At 41.9% G+C, this 17,993-nt stretch overlaps 1 protein-coding gene across 1 annotated transcript in view; it reads right to left on the bottom strand.

The window, feature by feature from the left end:
- The window catches only part of Pxn (Peroxidasin), a 296,390-nt gene that overhangs the window by 73,966 nt on the left and 204,431 nt on the right, over nt 1–17,993 (bottom strand). Inside the window, exons 7-9 of the mRNA XM_067156835.2 lie at nt 6,912–7,029; nt 2,620–2,786; nt 338–486 (exon numbers count right to left, since the gene is read on the bottom strand). Coding sequence (XP_067012936.2) covers nt 338–486; nt 2,620–2,786; nt 6,912–7,029 — 434 coding nt within the window. The remainder of the gene's footprint in view (nt 1–337; nt 487–2,619; nt 2,787–6,911; nt 7,030–17,993) is intronic.

Genomic DNA, 17,993 nt, shown 5'->3' with positions numbered 1-17,993 from the left:
TACAGAAGATAAAGGAACCACTGTTCTCAAAGTTCTACAGGCGACAGACTGCTCCTTTCACATCAGCCAGAGAACACGCATTGCTGGCTTCCACATTGCTGGCAATAGATTCTAAACAATCTTGGGGACTACACTGAGGGACTAAGACGTTTCACACAGGAATCTCTTCGACATCAGATGTAATTAATAATACCACTAATGAAGAAACAGCCCTCATTGTTACGAAATAGGAAGTTGTTGCTTTCTGGTCTGTAGAGACAACTACAGTACAACTTGTTCTAAACAAGACAATGTTGTATTCAGAGTGTGATACATTATCCACTGATAGAATACAAACCTGAATTCTTTCTGATGGTACAACAGGAATGTCGTCCCTGGTCCAAGTGAGGTCCGGTTGAGGCTGACCTGCAGCTGCACAGTACAGTTTGATGGTACCGCCCTGTGGTGTCTCTTGGTCCAGCGGTGTGCGTCGGAAGTGGGGTTTCACTGAATACACGAGAGAGAAAAGTTGCATCAACAGGAGGCAGAAAGTGTATAATATTTATATAAAAGTGTAACTATGTTTGTTTGATTGTTTTTCCTGAATGGACTCTAAAAATACTGGACTGATTTTGCTGAAAATTTCACAGTTTGTTCTTATTACTCCTGGGAGTGTTTAGGAAATGGTTTGAATGAAGTCCAATCAGTCATTTTTTTATGATGAGTACTGTAATTTAATGCTTGCTTGTCCAACCCTTCTCCCGTTTCTCTACGGGGTCGGGTATGAAGTGGGGTGAATCTGTCATGGCGTGTTTTTATGACCAGATGCCATACCTTACGTCAACCTCATCAGATGAGTTAATGAGACAAAATGAATGATGTGAGTAGGAAGGGGGAGGGTGAAACCCACTGCCGGCACATAGCCTACTCCCGTCGAATAGCACCAAGTGGTCTGCTCAAGTCTTAATGTCCCCATCCGAAGGACGAATCACCATCAACAGCGTCATATGCCCTCACTCCATTTGAGCACTGCAGAGAGGTTTGGAATTTAATCCAGGATTTTGGCACGCAATATAGTGATTAGAAATTGTATACCAGCACCTCCCCTACCTTGCCGGCCAACATTCTGATGGCGAAATTTCTTTTACCAGCGGGACTCGAACCGGCTAACCACGGTGTCAGAACGTTTAGACTTCAACACCTTAATGATCATGGCCACCAGGAGGGCTATGATGAGTAATTTTATGTAATTAATTTCATCACAAAGCCTCAAGAATGGTTTGACCTTGATGAACAGATTGTCGCTAGACGACAGTGACTTACTCTGTATCTGGTAAGAAATGCTGAGTATAAGAGGATGGGAACACACTGCTATGTTTTATGAAGTATCGTTTCAGTGAGGGCTTTTAAACCTAGCAGGACTTCACTCCAGGAGGCTCCTCCAGGTTACAAAGGTAACCAAAATGCCATATGCAGACGATGCTGCAACACCTACACTCACACCAGAGGAATCGCAACAGTGAGTTAACTGCTACAAGAGTACATGTGATCATTTTGGTCTCACTTAACGTTCAAAAGACCAAGGTCCCGGCACAACCTTCACCAGGCACAACCCATCCACATTTCAACATCTCCATCTCGAGATACTTCACTGGAGCAGGTAGACCACTTTTTGTATTTGGGCAATATCCTGTCTGTACGCTGTAACTGTGAGAAAACTCATGGTGTATCATGCTGTTGTCATCACAACATTGCTGTATGGTTGTGAAACTTTGACCCTTTACTGACGTGACTTGAAAAAGCTTTGAGGGCTTCCACCAACAAAAACTTTGATCCATCCTTAGGATCAAAAGGGAAGACCATGTCACCAACATTGTTGTTCTTGAGAAAGCGCATGCCAAGAATATAGAATTGTCCATCATTGGTCATCAGTTTAGATGGATTGGTCATGTCGTCGGATGAATGATACCAGATTTCCATGCCAAATCCTGTATGTGAACTTTGTTCCGGCACCAGACTTCGTGGAGCCCCCATGAGGTGCTACAAGGACCAGCTTAAGCACACTATGATGACAGGTCCCAGTCCACAAACCTGGGATACACTTGCTCAAGACCCAACAATTTGGCGACGGACCACCGCTGCTACTGTAATTCTGTGTGAAGGGGAACGACGCAGATGTGAAGAGGCCAAGAGAGAAGCACGAAAACTCCGTGCAGCACAACCACGCCCTCCTCCAACAATTCTGTGCAATCTGTGTGGATGCTTGTTCCATGTTAGAATTGGTCTGTTCGACTATCGAAAGTACATCCACAGACAGAAGCGAATTTAATGAAATAAGTGAATTACTCAGAAACAAGTTAAAGCAGCAGCCGCCGCTGACAACGGTAGATATAAAGAGAAGAAGATGATTTTACGTCGCACCAATTCGGACAGGTCTTAGGCGACGATGGGGGAGAAAAGGGCTGGTGTTGGGAAGGGATCACCCATGGCTTTAATTACAGGTAACGTAAGCCGCAACATTTGTTAGGCGAGGAAATGGAAAAACCATCTTCAGGGCTACTGACATTGGGGCTTGAAGGCACCATCTCCAGCATGCAAATTTATAGCTAGGCCTTCATGATCCGGTAAACTTAAACTTACCTCTCTCCTTCTGATAGTTCATCCTCGCTTTTCGGCTCTTCACCTCGCCAGCAGGGTTCTTAGCCATACACTCGTAGACTCCGACATCTGCGTCGGCTGTGTTTTCGATCATCAGGGTGCCATCCGACAGCTTCGAGTAGCGGGGATCACCGAAGTTTATTTCGTTGCTGAAAACAAAATAAAAATAAGAAATACGTTAGGAGTTATGACAAAGATGGAGAGAAATCTGAAGAGATATCAAAACGACAAAATCAAACGATCCCGAAGCCCTCAGGATGTATATAATTGCTAAGGGCAGGTTATGTAGAACGAGCCGTAAAGGAAATCAGAGGAGAATTCGCAAAAGGACTCACAATCCAAGGAGAGGAAATCAAAACTCCGAAATATGTCGACGATATTCTTATTATATTTGAGTCAGCAGAAGATCTGGAGAAATTGCTGAATGGTATGGACAGAGTCTTGGGGAAGGAGTGCAAGACGAAAATAAATAAGTCGAAAACAAAAGTAATGGAGTGCAGTCGAACGAAGTCACATGATGCAGGAAATATTAGATTAAGAAATGAAGTCTTAAAGGAAGTAGATGAATATTCTTACTTGGTTACTGGAATATCTAACGATGGCAAAAGTAAGGAGGAAATAAAATGCATACTAGCACAAGCAAGGAAGATCCATTCTTAAGAAAAGAAACTTGCTCACTTCGAACATTGATACAGGAATTAGAAAAACAGTTTTGAAGACTTTCGTCTGGAGCGTTGCCTTGTATGGAAGTGAAACATGGACGATAACTACCTCTGAAAAGAAGAGAATGGAAGCTTTTGAAATTTAGTATTACAGAAGAATGCTGAAGGTGAGATGGATAGATTGAATCACAAATGGCGGGATACTGAATCAAATTGGTGAGAAAAGAACGATTTTACAACATTTGACGAGAAGACATAGCATGATAGGACACATCTTATAAGGCACCCAGGACTTTTTCAGTTGGTTTTTGGAGGAAGTGTAGGCGGTAAGAACGGCAGAGGTAGATCAAGGTATGAACAGGATATATTTTTTTTTGCTAGGGGCTTTACGTCGCACCGACACAGATAGGTCTTATGGCGACGATGGGATAGGAAAGGCCTAGGAGTTGGAAGGAAGCGGCCGTGGCCTTAATTAAGGTACAGCCCCAGCATTTGCCTGGTGTGAAAATGGGAAACCACGGAAAACCATTTTCAGGGCTGCCGATAGTGGGATTCGAACCTACTATCTCCCGGATGCAAGCTCACAGCCGCGCGCCTCTACGCGCACGGCCAACTCGCCCGGTGAACAGGATATAGTAGTCATGTAGAAATGAAAAGCTTAGCATAGGATAGGGTGGCGTGGATAGCTGCGACTAACTAGTCTATATACTCATCACACAATCAACAATATGTAAGATATCGGTGTGCTACACGTCCAGATCACAATGAGCTTTAAGAAGAACAAATCGATATATTCTCATTACCAACTGAAGAAACCTATTCTAGTTTAGTTACATTTATTTATATTTATGTACGTTTATTTACATTTACATTTATTTACATTTTATAGCTCGATAGCTTCAGTCGCTTAAGTGCGGCCAGTATCCAGTATTCGGGAGATGGTGGGTTCGAACCCCACTGTCGGCAGCCCTGAAGATGGTTTTCTGTGGGTTCCCATTTTCACACCAAGCAAATGCTGGGGCTGTACCTTAATTAAGGCCACGGACGCTTCCTTCCCACTCCTAGCCCTTTCCTGTCCCATCGTCGCCATAAGACCTATCTGTGTCGGTGCGACGTAAAGCAACTTGCAAAAAAAAAAAAAAAAACAAAAAAAAAAAAAAACAAAACATTATAGCCTTTATTGGATGACCAAGAAGGAATTTCAACCCTCCCTGGGGATAAACAGTACAAGTGTCAATAATGTACCAATACGTTTTCGCGAATTGTTGCTCTCGAAAAACACAATTGCATCGACTCGGAGGTGAGACTGCACAAGTGTACAACATGCAGTAATATATTTCTACGAAACGAACTAGGAAATAACCTGCTCCTCAGGATCTGCTCACCTCATGAGTTAAACTGAACACTGCATAGCCCTAAGGGGATTCACAGGGCTATTTATTTATTTATTTATTTATTTATTTATTTATTTATTTATTTACGGTTTTAATTTATTTATTGGACGAATTTATCAATTTTATAAAAAGGGTTTTTCAGTTTTCTGTCAGCCCAATACTTCTCCATTCTCACGGGTCTTAACTTTCTTCGTCCGAAACCACCCGTCCCATTGTCCGTCTGTTGATCATGATTGCATGTCTATGAGTTCTTGGTTTTACTTCTTTAGTGTTTAAATTAATCTATTGTAATTTGTAGTTTCCTGCTATCTTCCTTGATTTCTGTAATACTGTATGTCTAATGTTGTTCTTATTTTCCCGTAATTTTTCTACAATTCTCCTGGTGATCCTATTTTCTAGTGTCCGGAGTAGATGTCCAAGGAAGTCTATTATTATTATTATTATTATTATTATTATTATTATTATTATTATTATTATTATTATTATTATTATTATTATTATAACAACAAAGGTTCTGAATGTTACTAACATGATGTAGATTTATCTCACGTTTTTCCAAAGCAAAGATATTTTTCGTTGAATGATTAAATAAGTTCCCACGTATTGTGAAAAGGGACGAAAGTTGTTTAAATACGAGCAAATTATATATAATTTTTAGCATAACCCAAAAATACTGCCGGAAGGTAATTATATTTCATTTCTCAATATTTTTTTGTTTTGAGTTTCCTAGGTTATTCGTAGTCAAAGTGGTTTCTATGAAAAGACCTGTCAGAATATAAAATACTAGAAATTAAATTTAACACAAGTTTCTGTTAGAAAGACTTCTAAATAAACCTAGCTCTCTGATCGCTTTCAAAATAACATAATGGTAATAATTTCGTGTGGCTATTTCATCTAAGTCTCTGGTAATACCCCAACAATGCAGCCCTTGTAAGGCAGACCCTCCGAGGAGGGTGGGCGGCATCTGTCATGTGTAGGTAACTGCGTATTATTGTGGTGGAGTATAGTGTTATTTGTGGTGTGTGAGTTGCATGGATGTTGGGGACAACACAAACACCCAGCCCTCGGGCCAATGGAATTAACCAATGAAGGTTTAAATCCCCGACCCGGCCGGGAATCGAACCCGGGACCCTCTGAAGAGAAGTCCAGAACGCTGACCATTCAACCAACGAATCGGACAAAATATCATGAGACCATTTCAATCCCCCCCTCTTAGCCATCCCTTCCTCCTTTGAATAGCGTAATAACTAGCACAGCATCTAAGTTAACACAACTGTAAAATATATGCCAAATTTCATAACAGTATGTCCCGTCATTTTTTCGGTATACTTGAGCAAACAAACAAACAAACAAACAAACAAACAAACAAACAAACAAACAAACAAACAAACAAACAAACAAACAAACAAACACATAGTTACAGAAAGACATTTAATCGATACTTACTAAGGTCCATGAAATGGAACGGTTTGGTAGTTTAACAAAATCAGTACGGTATCATAATACACACATCCCCGACACCATTTTAAGTGAACGTACCGGGCGAGTTGGTCGTGCGGTTAGGGGTGCGCAGCTATGAGCTTGCATCCGGGAGATAGTGGGTTCGAACTCCACTGTCGGCAGCCCTGAAGATGGTTTTCCGTGGTTTCGCATTTTCACACCTGGAAAATGCTGGGACTGTACCTTAATTAAGGCCACGTCTGATTCCTTCCCATTCCTAGGCCTTTCCTATCCCCTCGTCACCATAAGACCTATCTGTGTCGGTGGGACGTAAAGTAAATAGCAAAATTAAGTGAGCGTCCCCTGAAAGGTATGGTTGCCTGCAAGACGTACAGGCAGAAGCATAGGATATGCAACATGGCCTTGCCGAGTTACGTTCTGTTCCGTTGTCCTTATACGGCCACAGGATGCCACTCGTTACGTCCCTTGGTTTAGTACGTAATATATCCGTCCAGTGGCTATATTAGTCAGAACACCGTAATGTATGCACTATATTTTCTCCGGCGATCGTGTTATAGTTTTGTGAAGTGCCTGGAGGAAATCGGCCCCGTGGCCAGCCGGCTGAAGAGACAGTAGTTCTACAGAACCAGGGAGGAGACATCCAAGTAATAGACCTCAAATCCGAAGAAGCTGTTGATAGGTAAAAGCGGGCCCGGCACCATCGCGGGATACACGCTAACAAGACGAAGACTGTTGACAAAAGTTATTAAATGCTCACCTGTCTCTCATCCAGATGATGTCCGGTGCAGGATCTCCCTCTGCCTTACACGAGAAGAAAGCTGTGCCTCCAAAATTAACTTCCACATCCCGGGGATCTTCAAGGATTTTTGGTTTCTCTGAAATAACAAGACAGGACACCAACTTAAATGAAATTCTTAGATCACCGGAAGCTTTACAATTGATAAGATTCAGTGCTTTACTTTCTCTGTAGATTAAGTACGTCATGTCATTGACACGTTCTTGTGTCTTACCTAACCTAACATAGCGTACTCAAAGATAAGCTACTTTCATCACGAAACAGCTTTAGAAAGATTATGCCAGTTTCGTGATTCCATTCTTTTGAAGCATCATTTAACAGATTAATTTAAATGTCCTTCAATAATAATAATAATAATAATAATAATAATAATAATAATAATAATAATAATAATAATAATAATAATCTTTTAAGGGATCACTGGAAGTACCTAGTTGTTAATACATGGAAAGATCGTCATTGGGGTAATCACAGAAACAGGAGGACACAGATCTCTGCAAATGGTTATGCGGGTATTTAGTGGTTGTAGTAAGGATGTAAAGGAGAGGACATCTAAGTCTCTGGTAACACCCCAACTAGAGTATGGTTCCAGTGTATGGGACCCTCACCAGGATTACTTGATTCGGAAACTGGACAAAATCCACAGAAAAGCATCTCGATTTTGTTCTGGGTGATTTCCGACAAAAGAGTCCGTCTCCACGGTTAAAAGGTTAGCGTGCTGGTCTTTGGTCCCAGGGGTCCCGGGTTGGATTCCCGGTAGGGTCGGGAATTTTAACTATAAGTGGTTAATTCCACTAGCACGGGGGCTGGGTGTATGTGACGTCTTCATCATCATTTCATGCTCATCAGAACACGCAGGTCGTCTAAGGGCTTCATTACAATTTATTTCCGACAAAAGAGTAGCGTTACGAAAATGTTGCGTAGTTTCGGCTGGGAAGACTTGGAAGAAAGGAGACGAGCTGCTCGACTAAGTGGTGTGTTCCGAGCTGTCCGTGGGGAGATGGCGTAGAATGCATTAGTAGACGAATGAATCAGAGTGGTGTTTTTAAAAATAGGAAAGATCAAAATATGAAGATAAAGTTGGAATTCAAGATGAAAAATTGGAGCAAATATTCATTTATAGGAAGAGGAGTAGGGGATTGGAATAATTTGCCAAGGGAGATGTTCAATAAATTTCCAAATTCTTTGCAATTAATTAAGAAAAGGCTAGGTAAACAACAGATATGGAATCTGCCAACTGGGTGGTGATTAATAGAATAGTGCTTTATAGAGCTCGTACACTAATGTCGATTGCATGTTCAAAGGTACGCATTATATTTGTTTTAGGAATCTTGCCTTTATTTTCTCTAAAGAAAGATAGTTCTTCTGGTTTCAATAACACAGTTAGCAATAGGACTTTTTAAATTATATCGAGATGCAATATATGTGGTCTTCTCTCCTCTGAAATCTACCTTACCTTTAGAATCATTTAAGAGCAGAAAACACTTTCCATGTATTGCAGATCTCTCGCACATTCAGAAGCTGCCATATAAAACAGTTTCTTTCAGGGCTAGGCACAGAAGTTCTGTTTCAACAGGCCTCAGACATGAATGCTGAATGTTGTGCTGTATGTCGTGCGGCAGGCGGGATTGCTTGCTTGACAGGTGCCGCCATCTGTCTTGTGTGTTTATGTCTCTATGACAGCAGACTCCATTGTTATGCCAGGGCGAAGGAAGGGTCTGGAATAGAGCTTTAGAAACCTACCTCCGCTCATATTTCCACCGTGAATGACAGCATTCTCAACCGCAACAATGTAATGGGTACAATTCATATAATCATTTATGCCACCTGTGCGTTTGCTCAAGTTCATAGTTGAACAGTAGAGGAAGTATGTAACATAACTGTGACATAGTTCTGTGTTCAGTACAATGTTGTTCCTTATGAATCACTGTCTGTCAGTGGCCATGGTCGTTAAAGCGTCTGACCACAGTGTGCCGGTTCGAGCCTTGTTGGTGCAAAAAAATCGTCAGATTGTTGATCGGCAGGGTATTAGAAGTGGTGGTATAAGATTCTTAATCACTAGATTGCGTGCTTAAAGCCTGGGTTCAATTACAAACCTCAGCCGCAGTGATAATATGGTGGTGGTGAAAGTACTTCACGGCATCATTAGAAGATCGATCAATCAATCAATCAATCAATCAATCAATCAATCAATCAATCAATCAATCAATCAATCAATCAATCAATCAATCAATCAATCAATCAATCAATCTGCATTTAGGACGGTGGCAGATTACCTAGCTTTTTCTAAAATATTTTTAACGAATTTGCAAATTTATTGAACATTTCCCTTGATAATTTATTCCAATTCTTTCGTCCTGGTCGTATAAATGAATATTTGTCCTCTTGAATTCCAACTTTATCTTCATATTATGATCTTTCCTACTTTTAAAAGCTCCACTCAAGATTATTCTTCTGTTTATGTCATTCCACGCCATCCCTCCACTGACAGCATTGAACATACCGCTTAGTCGATCATCTCCTCTCCTTACTCCCAAGTCTTCCCAGTCCAAAGTTTGCAACATTTTCGTAACGCTACTCCTTTTTCGGAAATGATCCAGAACAAATAGTACTGCTTTGCTGGCGAGGATCCCGTGCACTGGAGCCATACTCTAACTGCGGTCTTACCAGAGACTTATACACCCCCTCCTTTACATCCTTACTATAACTCCTAAATACTCGCATAACCATGTAAAGACGTCTGTAACCTTTCCCTGCTTCGATTATATGATCACCCGAATGAAGATGATTAGGTGTTAGTGGTAGTGATTATTGTTTTAAGAGGAAGTACAAGTAGGCAAGGCAACCATCCTCTGTTAACACTAATCAGAGGGTAAAAATGGAAGGGATGGGACACTTGAAAAGAAGGTATCGGCCAAAGAGAGACAAGAGCCTCAGCGGCGTGAAAATGAAAGACCCTCCGGGCCTCGCAACCTAATACCGTCGCGGTCGGAAAAGAACAAGAGTTGACCAAGGGAGGTCGGATAGGATAGATGAATGTGAGGAGCCTGGCACAAGTTAAGTGGAAGAACTGCCAGGACTCAGCTAAGAGCCCCGTGGTCGCCCACCCACGCTCCCTTGGAAATAACACCTCGTCCCCTTTTAGCCAACTCTTACGACAGGCAGGGGATACCGTGGGTGTTATTTTACCGCGCCCAGTATAAGGAAAAAGTTTCAATGGGGTAATCTAATTAACTAGGCTGTAAATAAAAGTTACGGATTATGGTTATGCGAGTATTAAGGGGTTGTAGTAAGGATGTAAAGGAGAGGGTATGTAAGTCTCTGGTAAGACCCCAGTTAGAGTATACTCCTAACGTTGTTTGGCGGTGTTTGTTTGTATTCTGTAGTTCAGCACTTTACCACTTAACTGTCAGACAATCTCGAAGTCATGAATGAAAATCTACAACCTGTTTTACAGTCAGTGACCGGGTTACGGATGGAAGGAATAAAGTCCCCATCATGCGGCGAGGATAGGAATTTTGCCGGCTACCGAGGCCTGTCGCACTCGTCTGAGACAATTATTAATAACTGACAGATGAAATGATAGTGGAGTGTGTTGCTGGAATGAAAGTCGACAGGGAAAACCGGAGTAACCGGAGAAAAACCTGTCCCACCTCCGCTTTGTCCAGCACAAATCTCACATGGAGTGACCGAGATTTGAAGTACGGAACCCAGCGATGAGAAGCCGACGCAATTCAAAGTCATATTACTCACAATTGTCGATATATCGAATGATATTTGAAGCGCAGATATAAAGTATTTTTCTGTAACTCTGTAATTCTGCGCTTATGTGTACGCAAATACCCCAAGATTAAACTAGTTTCTGAAGTAATAACCTAAACTTAATTCTTTGCCTTATACAAGAATATTGATTTTAGTTAAGAGGGGACTGTCTGACTAGCCGCCTGCTATGGTACCTTAACGGTACTACACTTTGCTGGAATTGCCACACGCAATATCCCCCTGTGGGTGGGGGCGGTAGAATAACACCCACGGTATCCCCTGCCTGTCGTAAGAGGCGACTAAAAGGGGCCCCAGGGGCTCTGAAATTTGGAGCGTGGGTTGGCGACCACGGGGCCCTTAGCTGAGTCCTGGCATTGCTTCCACTTACTTGTGTCAGGCTCCTCACTTTCATCTATCCTATCCGACCTCCCTTGGTCAACTCTTGTTCTTTACCGACCCCGACGCTATTAGGTTTGCGAGGGCTAGGGAGTCTTTCATTTTCACGCCCTTCGTGGCCCTTGTCCTTCTTTGGCCGATATCTTCATTTTTCGAAGTGTCGGATCCCTTCCATTTTTCTCTCTGATTAGTGTTATATAGAGGATGGTTGCCTAGTTGTACTTCCTCTTAAAACAATAATCACCACCACCACCACATGCAATAGCAGCGTAAGAACCTACTTCAGACTACTTAGCAACGCTGGATCACTGCCATGGAGAAGAGATATGAGCGAAAAAATATACAGACTTTTAATACGATATCTAATATTCAAACTGTAGATGTAAGCAAATTTGCTTTACGTCGCTCCAACACAGATATGTCTTATGACGACGATGGGGGAGGAAAGGGCTAGGTATGGGAAAGAAACGGCCGTGGCCTTAAGATACAGCCCCAGCATTTGCCTGGTGTGAAAATGGGAAACCACGAAAAACCATCTTCAGGCCTGTGGGATTCGAACCCTATATCTCTCGAATGGACGCTCACAGCTGCAAGACACTAACCACACGGCCAACTCGCTCGGTATGAAATAACTTAACGCGTCTTTTGATATCCGAAATAACCTGAAAAGGTAAAAAGAACTTTGGTACAAAATGAATTTAAAAACTCTCTGTAATAAACTAGAACATCGTGTGTTGTTAAGCAGCGGGTTTAAAGTTTCAGAGGGCCTTGTCATTCGTGCAAAGCAACTGTTCCAGACAGCGAGTTCTGTTGTTTAATGTTTTGATAGGATGGAAAACAAATATTTGGCATGCATAATGCACTAGATTCGCTCTGTGTTTAGACTGTTATTCTCTATGAAACTCTAAACTCGCAAAGCCCGCAAACTAGCAACTTGTATTACAGGCGACCTCAACGGCCGTGTTTGCAGTACACAACTAATTGTCATTTCATCCCCCAGATGGTGCTCGCTCTTGACCTGCTATTGTTTGTCCCATCTTGTTACAAAAACTAGTACGTCTAACTGTAACTGATTACAAAGTTGCGTGCTATAGATATTTTAACTGGCAGAAGCTAAATAGATTGGTAATCAGAACTTTAGTATTACAACAATTAAGGGAGAATCTCTCATCCGATAAAATGGAGAGCCTCATAATACTGGTCCGAGCGCTCTGCACTCCGACCGACCAACCGATCAGAGGAGGGGCCACGGCAGAGCTGGGGTTCTACGCCTCTGCATTCGTGTCCCCACAGTCGGCTGTCCTGACAATGGTTTTCCGTGGTTTTCCATTCTCTTGCACTAATACCATTGCTGGGCCAGTTCCTAGTATAGGCTAAGCCACCAACTGTCTCACCTTCTCCGCACATCTTCTCCGTAACAAATCTCCCGGCCTGAGAGACGGAGTCACCGTCTAGGAGGCCCGCCTTCCCCTTCAGGGGAGGAATGGAAACATTTAGTGGTAGTCAAATTATGACCGAGAGCTAGCTTGTTTACTAATCGTACGGCTTTTACTCTAGGGGTGGCCTGCACCATCTTGGAGTAAATTACTACGGAAGTAGCGTTTGCTAAACAAGTCCATACTACAGAAGTAAATTACTACGGGAGTTATTTACTCCGGAAGTAACGTCGGAGAGTTGAAGTACAATCTACTCTTTTAGTTACTACTACAGAAGTAGCGTTCGTTACTCGCGGAGTAGTGCTGTGTTCGTGTATCTTCTTTAAAGAAATCTAAATAGATAAGGTTATGTGCGATAGGAAACGGGGATAAAACGTAAGCGAAAAAGATAAATGCTTGTTAATAGAGATAATGACGATCTATGCAAAGGATATAAGGTGTAAGAAACACAACATAAAGATGCTGGATAAGAAAAGAAATTCATGGAAAGTCGTGACGAAAGCATTCAATGCTTCGAGTGGCGGAAAACGCAGTGAAAAGCAAGTTAAGATTCTGTAGAAGGACTTAAAAGCAAAGACGGAAGCAAAGCAGAAAGTCATGGACACGCGGGAAAAATTAAAACTGATGGCGGTTTCTTCATACAGATGGCCTACATCCACAGCGAAATTTTCCCATTTTCACACCAGGCAAATGCTGGGTCTGTAGGCCCTACCTTAAGGCCACGGCCGCTTCCCAATCCCTAGGCCTTTCCTCCCCTATCGTTCCCATAAGACCTATCTGTGCCGGTGCGACGTTAAGCAAATTGAAAAAAAAAAAAAAAAACCTTTCCCGATTTCTGCAAAGTTCATCGTTGCCACCGAGAGGGCAATAAATGGGAATGTGCGTGCAGTCACAGTCAATTGCACCCACGATGTGTAGAAACCTGCCAGCGTGAAGAATATCCTTTTATTTTCCGAACAATCATCATCATTTGAAGGCGTACCTCCCTCTTAGCCTCAACTAGTGCTTTAACCACGCGATGAAAGATACGGCTAGCAGTTGTGCGGTAAACGTTAATTAGATCACCTGCAACTGTACTGAAATGTTCCGGTACGAAACACTCGTAGGACACACAGCAACTGTAATTTGAGAGATACAACAAGATTAAGACAGGAATTCAGCTGTAAGTGATCTCCAAGTAGATTTAGAAGGAAAGTAAAGGATTCCTTCCCAAGACCAAAAACGTTCCTGGCGCGCGGCTGTGAGCTTGCATCCGGGAGATAGTAGGTTCGAATCCCACTATCGGCAGCCCTGAAAATGGTTTTCCGTGGTTTCCCATTTTCACACCAGGCAAATGCTGGGGCTGTACCTTAATTAAGGCCACGGCCGCTTCCTTCCAACTCCTTGTACTTTCCTATCCCATCGCCGCCATAAGACCTATCTGTGTCGGTGCGACGTAAAGCCCCTAGCAAAAAAAAAAAAAAAAAAACGTTCCTGAAACTCGCCGTGTTCACATTACACGGCTCTCGCCTTTCACGCACTGCAGGCCTACGCACTATTACATTTCCCATCATTTACTGCGTCGAGATCGTCAATATAATCTAAGTAATCTATAAACACGTTTGAAACGTGTTTCCTCTCATACACGGCACGATATTATCATTAGTCAACAAGTCTAAACTTAGCTTACTCCATGCACGACGTGAGAGTAAATTCTAACCTATATTCGTACGTTATTTACTTCTTTAGTAATCTACAAGATGGTGCTCTTCAACATTTTACTCTTGTAGTAATTTAGTCTAGGAGTATCTGAAAGGACTAAAATACTTCGGAAGTAATTTACTCTCGTATGGAAGTCGCCGAATGCTGACTTCAAGAGTACTTTTATACAGATGTTGAACTTACTCTTGGTTGGTGCACGCCACCCTAGGAGTATCCGAGTACATGTTCGGGTCGCCTGGTGCAGGTCTTTCTATTTGATACCCATGGGCGACCTGCGCATCTGGATGTGGGTTGATAATAATGAGGTAGGGAGAGGGTGAAACGCGGTGTCGGTACGCAGCCTGCTCTCGCCGAATAACAACCAAGAGGGCTGCTCAAAGCTTTACATCCCCATCCGACGGACGAATTAACATCAACGGCGTCAAACGTACACACTCCATATGAACATTGTGGAAATGTTTGAAATTTTATCCTGGCTTTTCGCACGCAGTCTCTGTGTACCATCACCTCTCCTACCCTGCCGGCCAACATTCTGACGGTGAAATACTTTTTGACCAACGGGACTCGAACCGGCTAACCACGGAGTGCAGACTTGACACTGACTCATAAGGATAATAATATACGTGGCGTGGATCTCTTCAAGCATTGGGAAACCACAGGTACAGAGCCTTTTCTATATATGTCTCTCAAGCATGGCCATCCATGAGTACTTCACATAACAGCCTGCATGGTTGCTAGATAACTTCGAGTCATTATATCGCTAATTTCAGACGAGCCGCAGCCATAAGACATATATGCCAATAAATCAATAATTTTAATTCCATGGATCAGAATAATACAGCAGAGAATTACACACTTAATTGAGTAAGTATTCTGAGGTCGTCCTTACATTGTTTCTATTCTAGGATACCAGGATCAGGTCTGACGAGTGACCAAGACCCTGCGTCCAACCGATTTCAAAGATCTTCAGTCTACAGTAACTCTTGTATAAGGGTTTAGGTAAATACGCTTTCGTTTCCGAAAAAATAAGGTCAAATTTCATGACCCATTATTTTCTTCTTCTTCTTCTTATTATTATTGTTACGCGGTTTTCGTGGATCACAGGGGGGTGAGAGACGCCTGGGGGTGAATGGGTGGACAACGAATTAATTAGAGCAGAACTTAACACAACACATTTTGAAATTTTATTCCTTTCCTCTTTTTTTCTAGTTTAAAATTTGATAAATAGAAAATCTAAATAATACAACAATAACAAGGACTTGAAAGTCGGAAAAGCAGGTACAAAATTTAGAGTTGTTAATAATTTGGTTGATTTACATAGAAAAGAGCGTTAGTGCTCTTGCCAGGTACACAATTTTATAAGAGCTAGAAAAGCTCCAGGAAGATACAGTTCGTAGGAGTCTGCGCTCCAACTAAATCACAGTCCAGCCTCGCAGAGGCATCAGTTTTCTCATGGCGCACTTATAACCTATCGGTTGTCCTTACTTAAAGTATTTACACACAGTTGCCTCGATTGGGCTATCTATTGCTCAACAGTTATGTGTTTCACTGTTCCCAAAGGGGAACTAACCCCAGAAACTCTACACGTACCTATACATTTGCAGGGGCGCAATTGCCCATACTAAGCGGCCTTAGTGTAAAAAGAAAAGGTTGAACACGAGTGGCCATAGGCAAAATGCTAGGAGGCAAAACATTTGCCCTCCTTATGGAAATAGATAAAACCCTAAGTGGGCTTCATGACCCAATGATACAAAGCCTAGACCTATTCTACAGCGGGAGACTAAGAATGAAATATTAAAGCCAAATGTGTTTAAAGGAATTTAGAATGTTTGAAAACCGTAGTCACTCCATGCCAAGTTGAATGGGAACCAACAGAGGGTAATCGCTCTTTGTTCCTTTACATCACATATTTCCCAGTAGGGAATAGAATAGAGTCCTCAGAATGGCCGAACATTCTACATTTAAACCACCAAATTTAGAACGTTACACAATTAAAAAAGATTTAAACCTTCCCCTCAAGCTATCCGCAGGAGCTATCACACGTTTATGAGAATTCTGCCATTACTTTGAGTTGCTGGGCCTTCCGAACACGCTGCACTCACAATAACATGAGCAATTCATACAATATGGCCCTACAGCTCCCAGCTTTTATAGTATTTTTGATGGGAAGCTTCCAGAGCTCTTTACTGATAGGGTGGATTCCTTTACATATACCCCAATTTTAATTGGATAGAGAAAATATTTACAAGTTTCTCATAGGTTGATTACTATTGAAGAAGGAACCAGCAGAAGTGTTGACAACTCAAAATCTAAGGTTTGCCAACGGCAAAAATAAACTTTTCTTTAAAAATTAATTATAGTTAATCCCGCTAGAGGGGGCACTTAAACCGAAGATAGAGACATCTAACAGTTGAAAACCAAACTGTCTCGTCATACACTAGTGCAAGCTTATGAAAGGCTTGCAGTTTAATTTGCCGGAGATGGTGTACCCCGGGTAGAATTATTATTATTATTATTATTATTATTATTATTATTATTATTATTATTATTATTATTATCATAAAAAGAAGAAGAAGAAGAAGAAGCTACCATTGGAAGAAACTTTTCTCATCCATGGTTCCCAATGTAGTTTCTGAGAGGTGGGTTATAAAGAAGAAGCCATCACAACGTGTCAAATGAAAAAAGGTTGTGCGAGATACGGAGGAAGCTATTTATGAAGGGTGGGGTTTGATACTTGTTTGAGGCCATAGGAAGTCGTCAATCTGCCGCAACCTCCTGTCAATGAGAGACGTAATGGTTGTATTGTCTCGAGTGTCGCGTTAATTTGCCGGAACTGATAGCAGGCCTTGCTTCCGGTGTGTCAGTCAGTCAGTAAGCGAACTAGCCTACAGAGAAGACAGGATGCGTTTTTGTGTGTTAGAAATTGGACCGTGCTAATTGCTGCCCCCTTGGATTGTCCACTCTCCCACCCAATACTGCCCATTGGATCCAGTGTCGCAAACCGTAGGGAGTTGTCTCTACGCATAGCAGAAATGTTTGAATGGCGGTTGTTCTACACAGTACAAGAGAAGTTTGGTTTTAGCGACACTTCATCCATATTCTATGACATTACCCGGGCTGAGTGGCTCAGATGGTTGGGGCGCTGGCCTTCTGACCCCAACTTGGCAGGTTCGATCCTGGCTCAGTCCAGTGGTATTTGAAGGTGCTCAATTACATCAGCATATTGTCGGCAGATTTACTGGCACGTAAAAGACCTCCTACGGGACAAAACTCTGGCACCTCGGCGTCTCCAAAACCCGTCAAAATTAGTTAGTCGGACGTAAACGAACAATAACATTATTGAGTCTTGCTTAATACGATAGCATGCAGAGTGTAAAAAAAAATCCACAATTCTAGTCCTTCAGACAAGCAACTCAATGTTAAAAACATCCTAGGGATATGAGCCACGAATTTTAGGTAAATAAAATATAATAAAGTACGAGAATATGTTCGTTATTTATTGCTAAAAATTACAGTCCTTTTCTTAATCAACGTTACCTGGTCGATACGATTAGCAGTCTGAGTTTTTTCTGCCACTAAGAGCGCTAATGCGAGTTAATGCAGAGTTTCACTTAACCCCTTATAACTACATTCGCTGTGGATATTTTTCAAAAAAAAAAAAAAAAAAAAAAAGGAGAGTATTGAACCAAGGAAAACATTACAGAAAGAATTATGTAAATACGTCAATTTGGCTAGGATTTGAATCAAG

Source organism: Anabrus simplex, chromosome 12 (assembly GCF_040414725.1).
Source record: "Anabrus simplex isolate iqAnaSimp1 chromosome 12, ASM4041472v1, whole genome shotgun sequence".
Lineage (NCBI taxonomy): Eukaryota > Metazoa > Arthropoda > Insecta > Orthoptera > Tettigoniidae > Anabrus > Anabrus simplex.
Note: the sequence above shows the minus strand (reverse complement) of the source record. Positions and strands in the feature narration are given on the sequence as shown.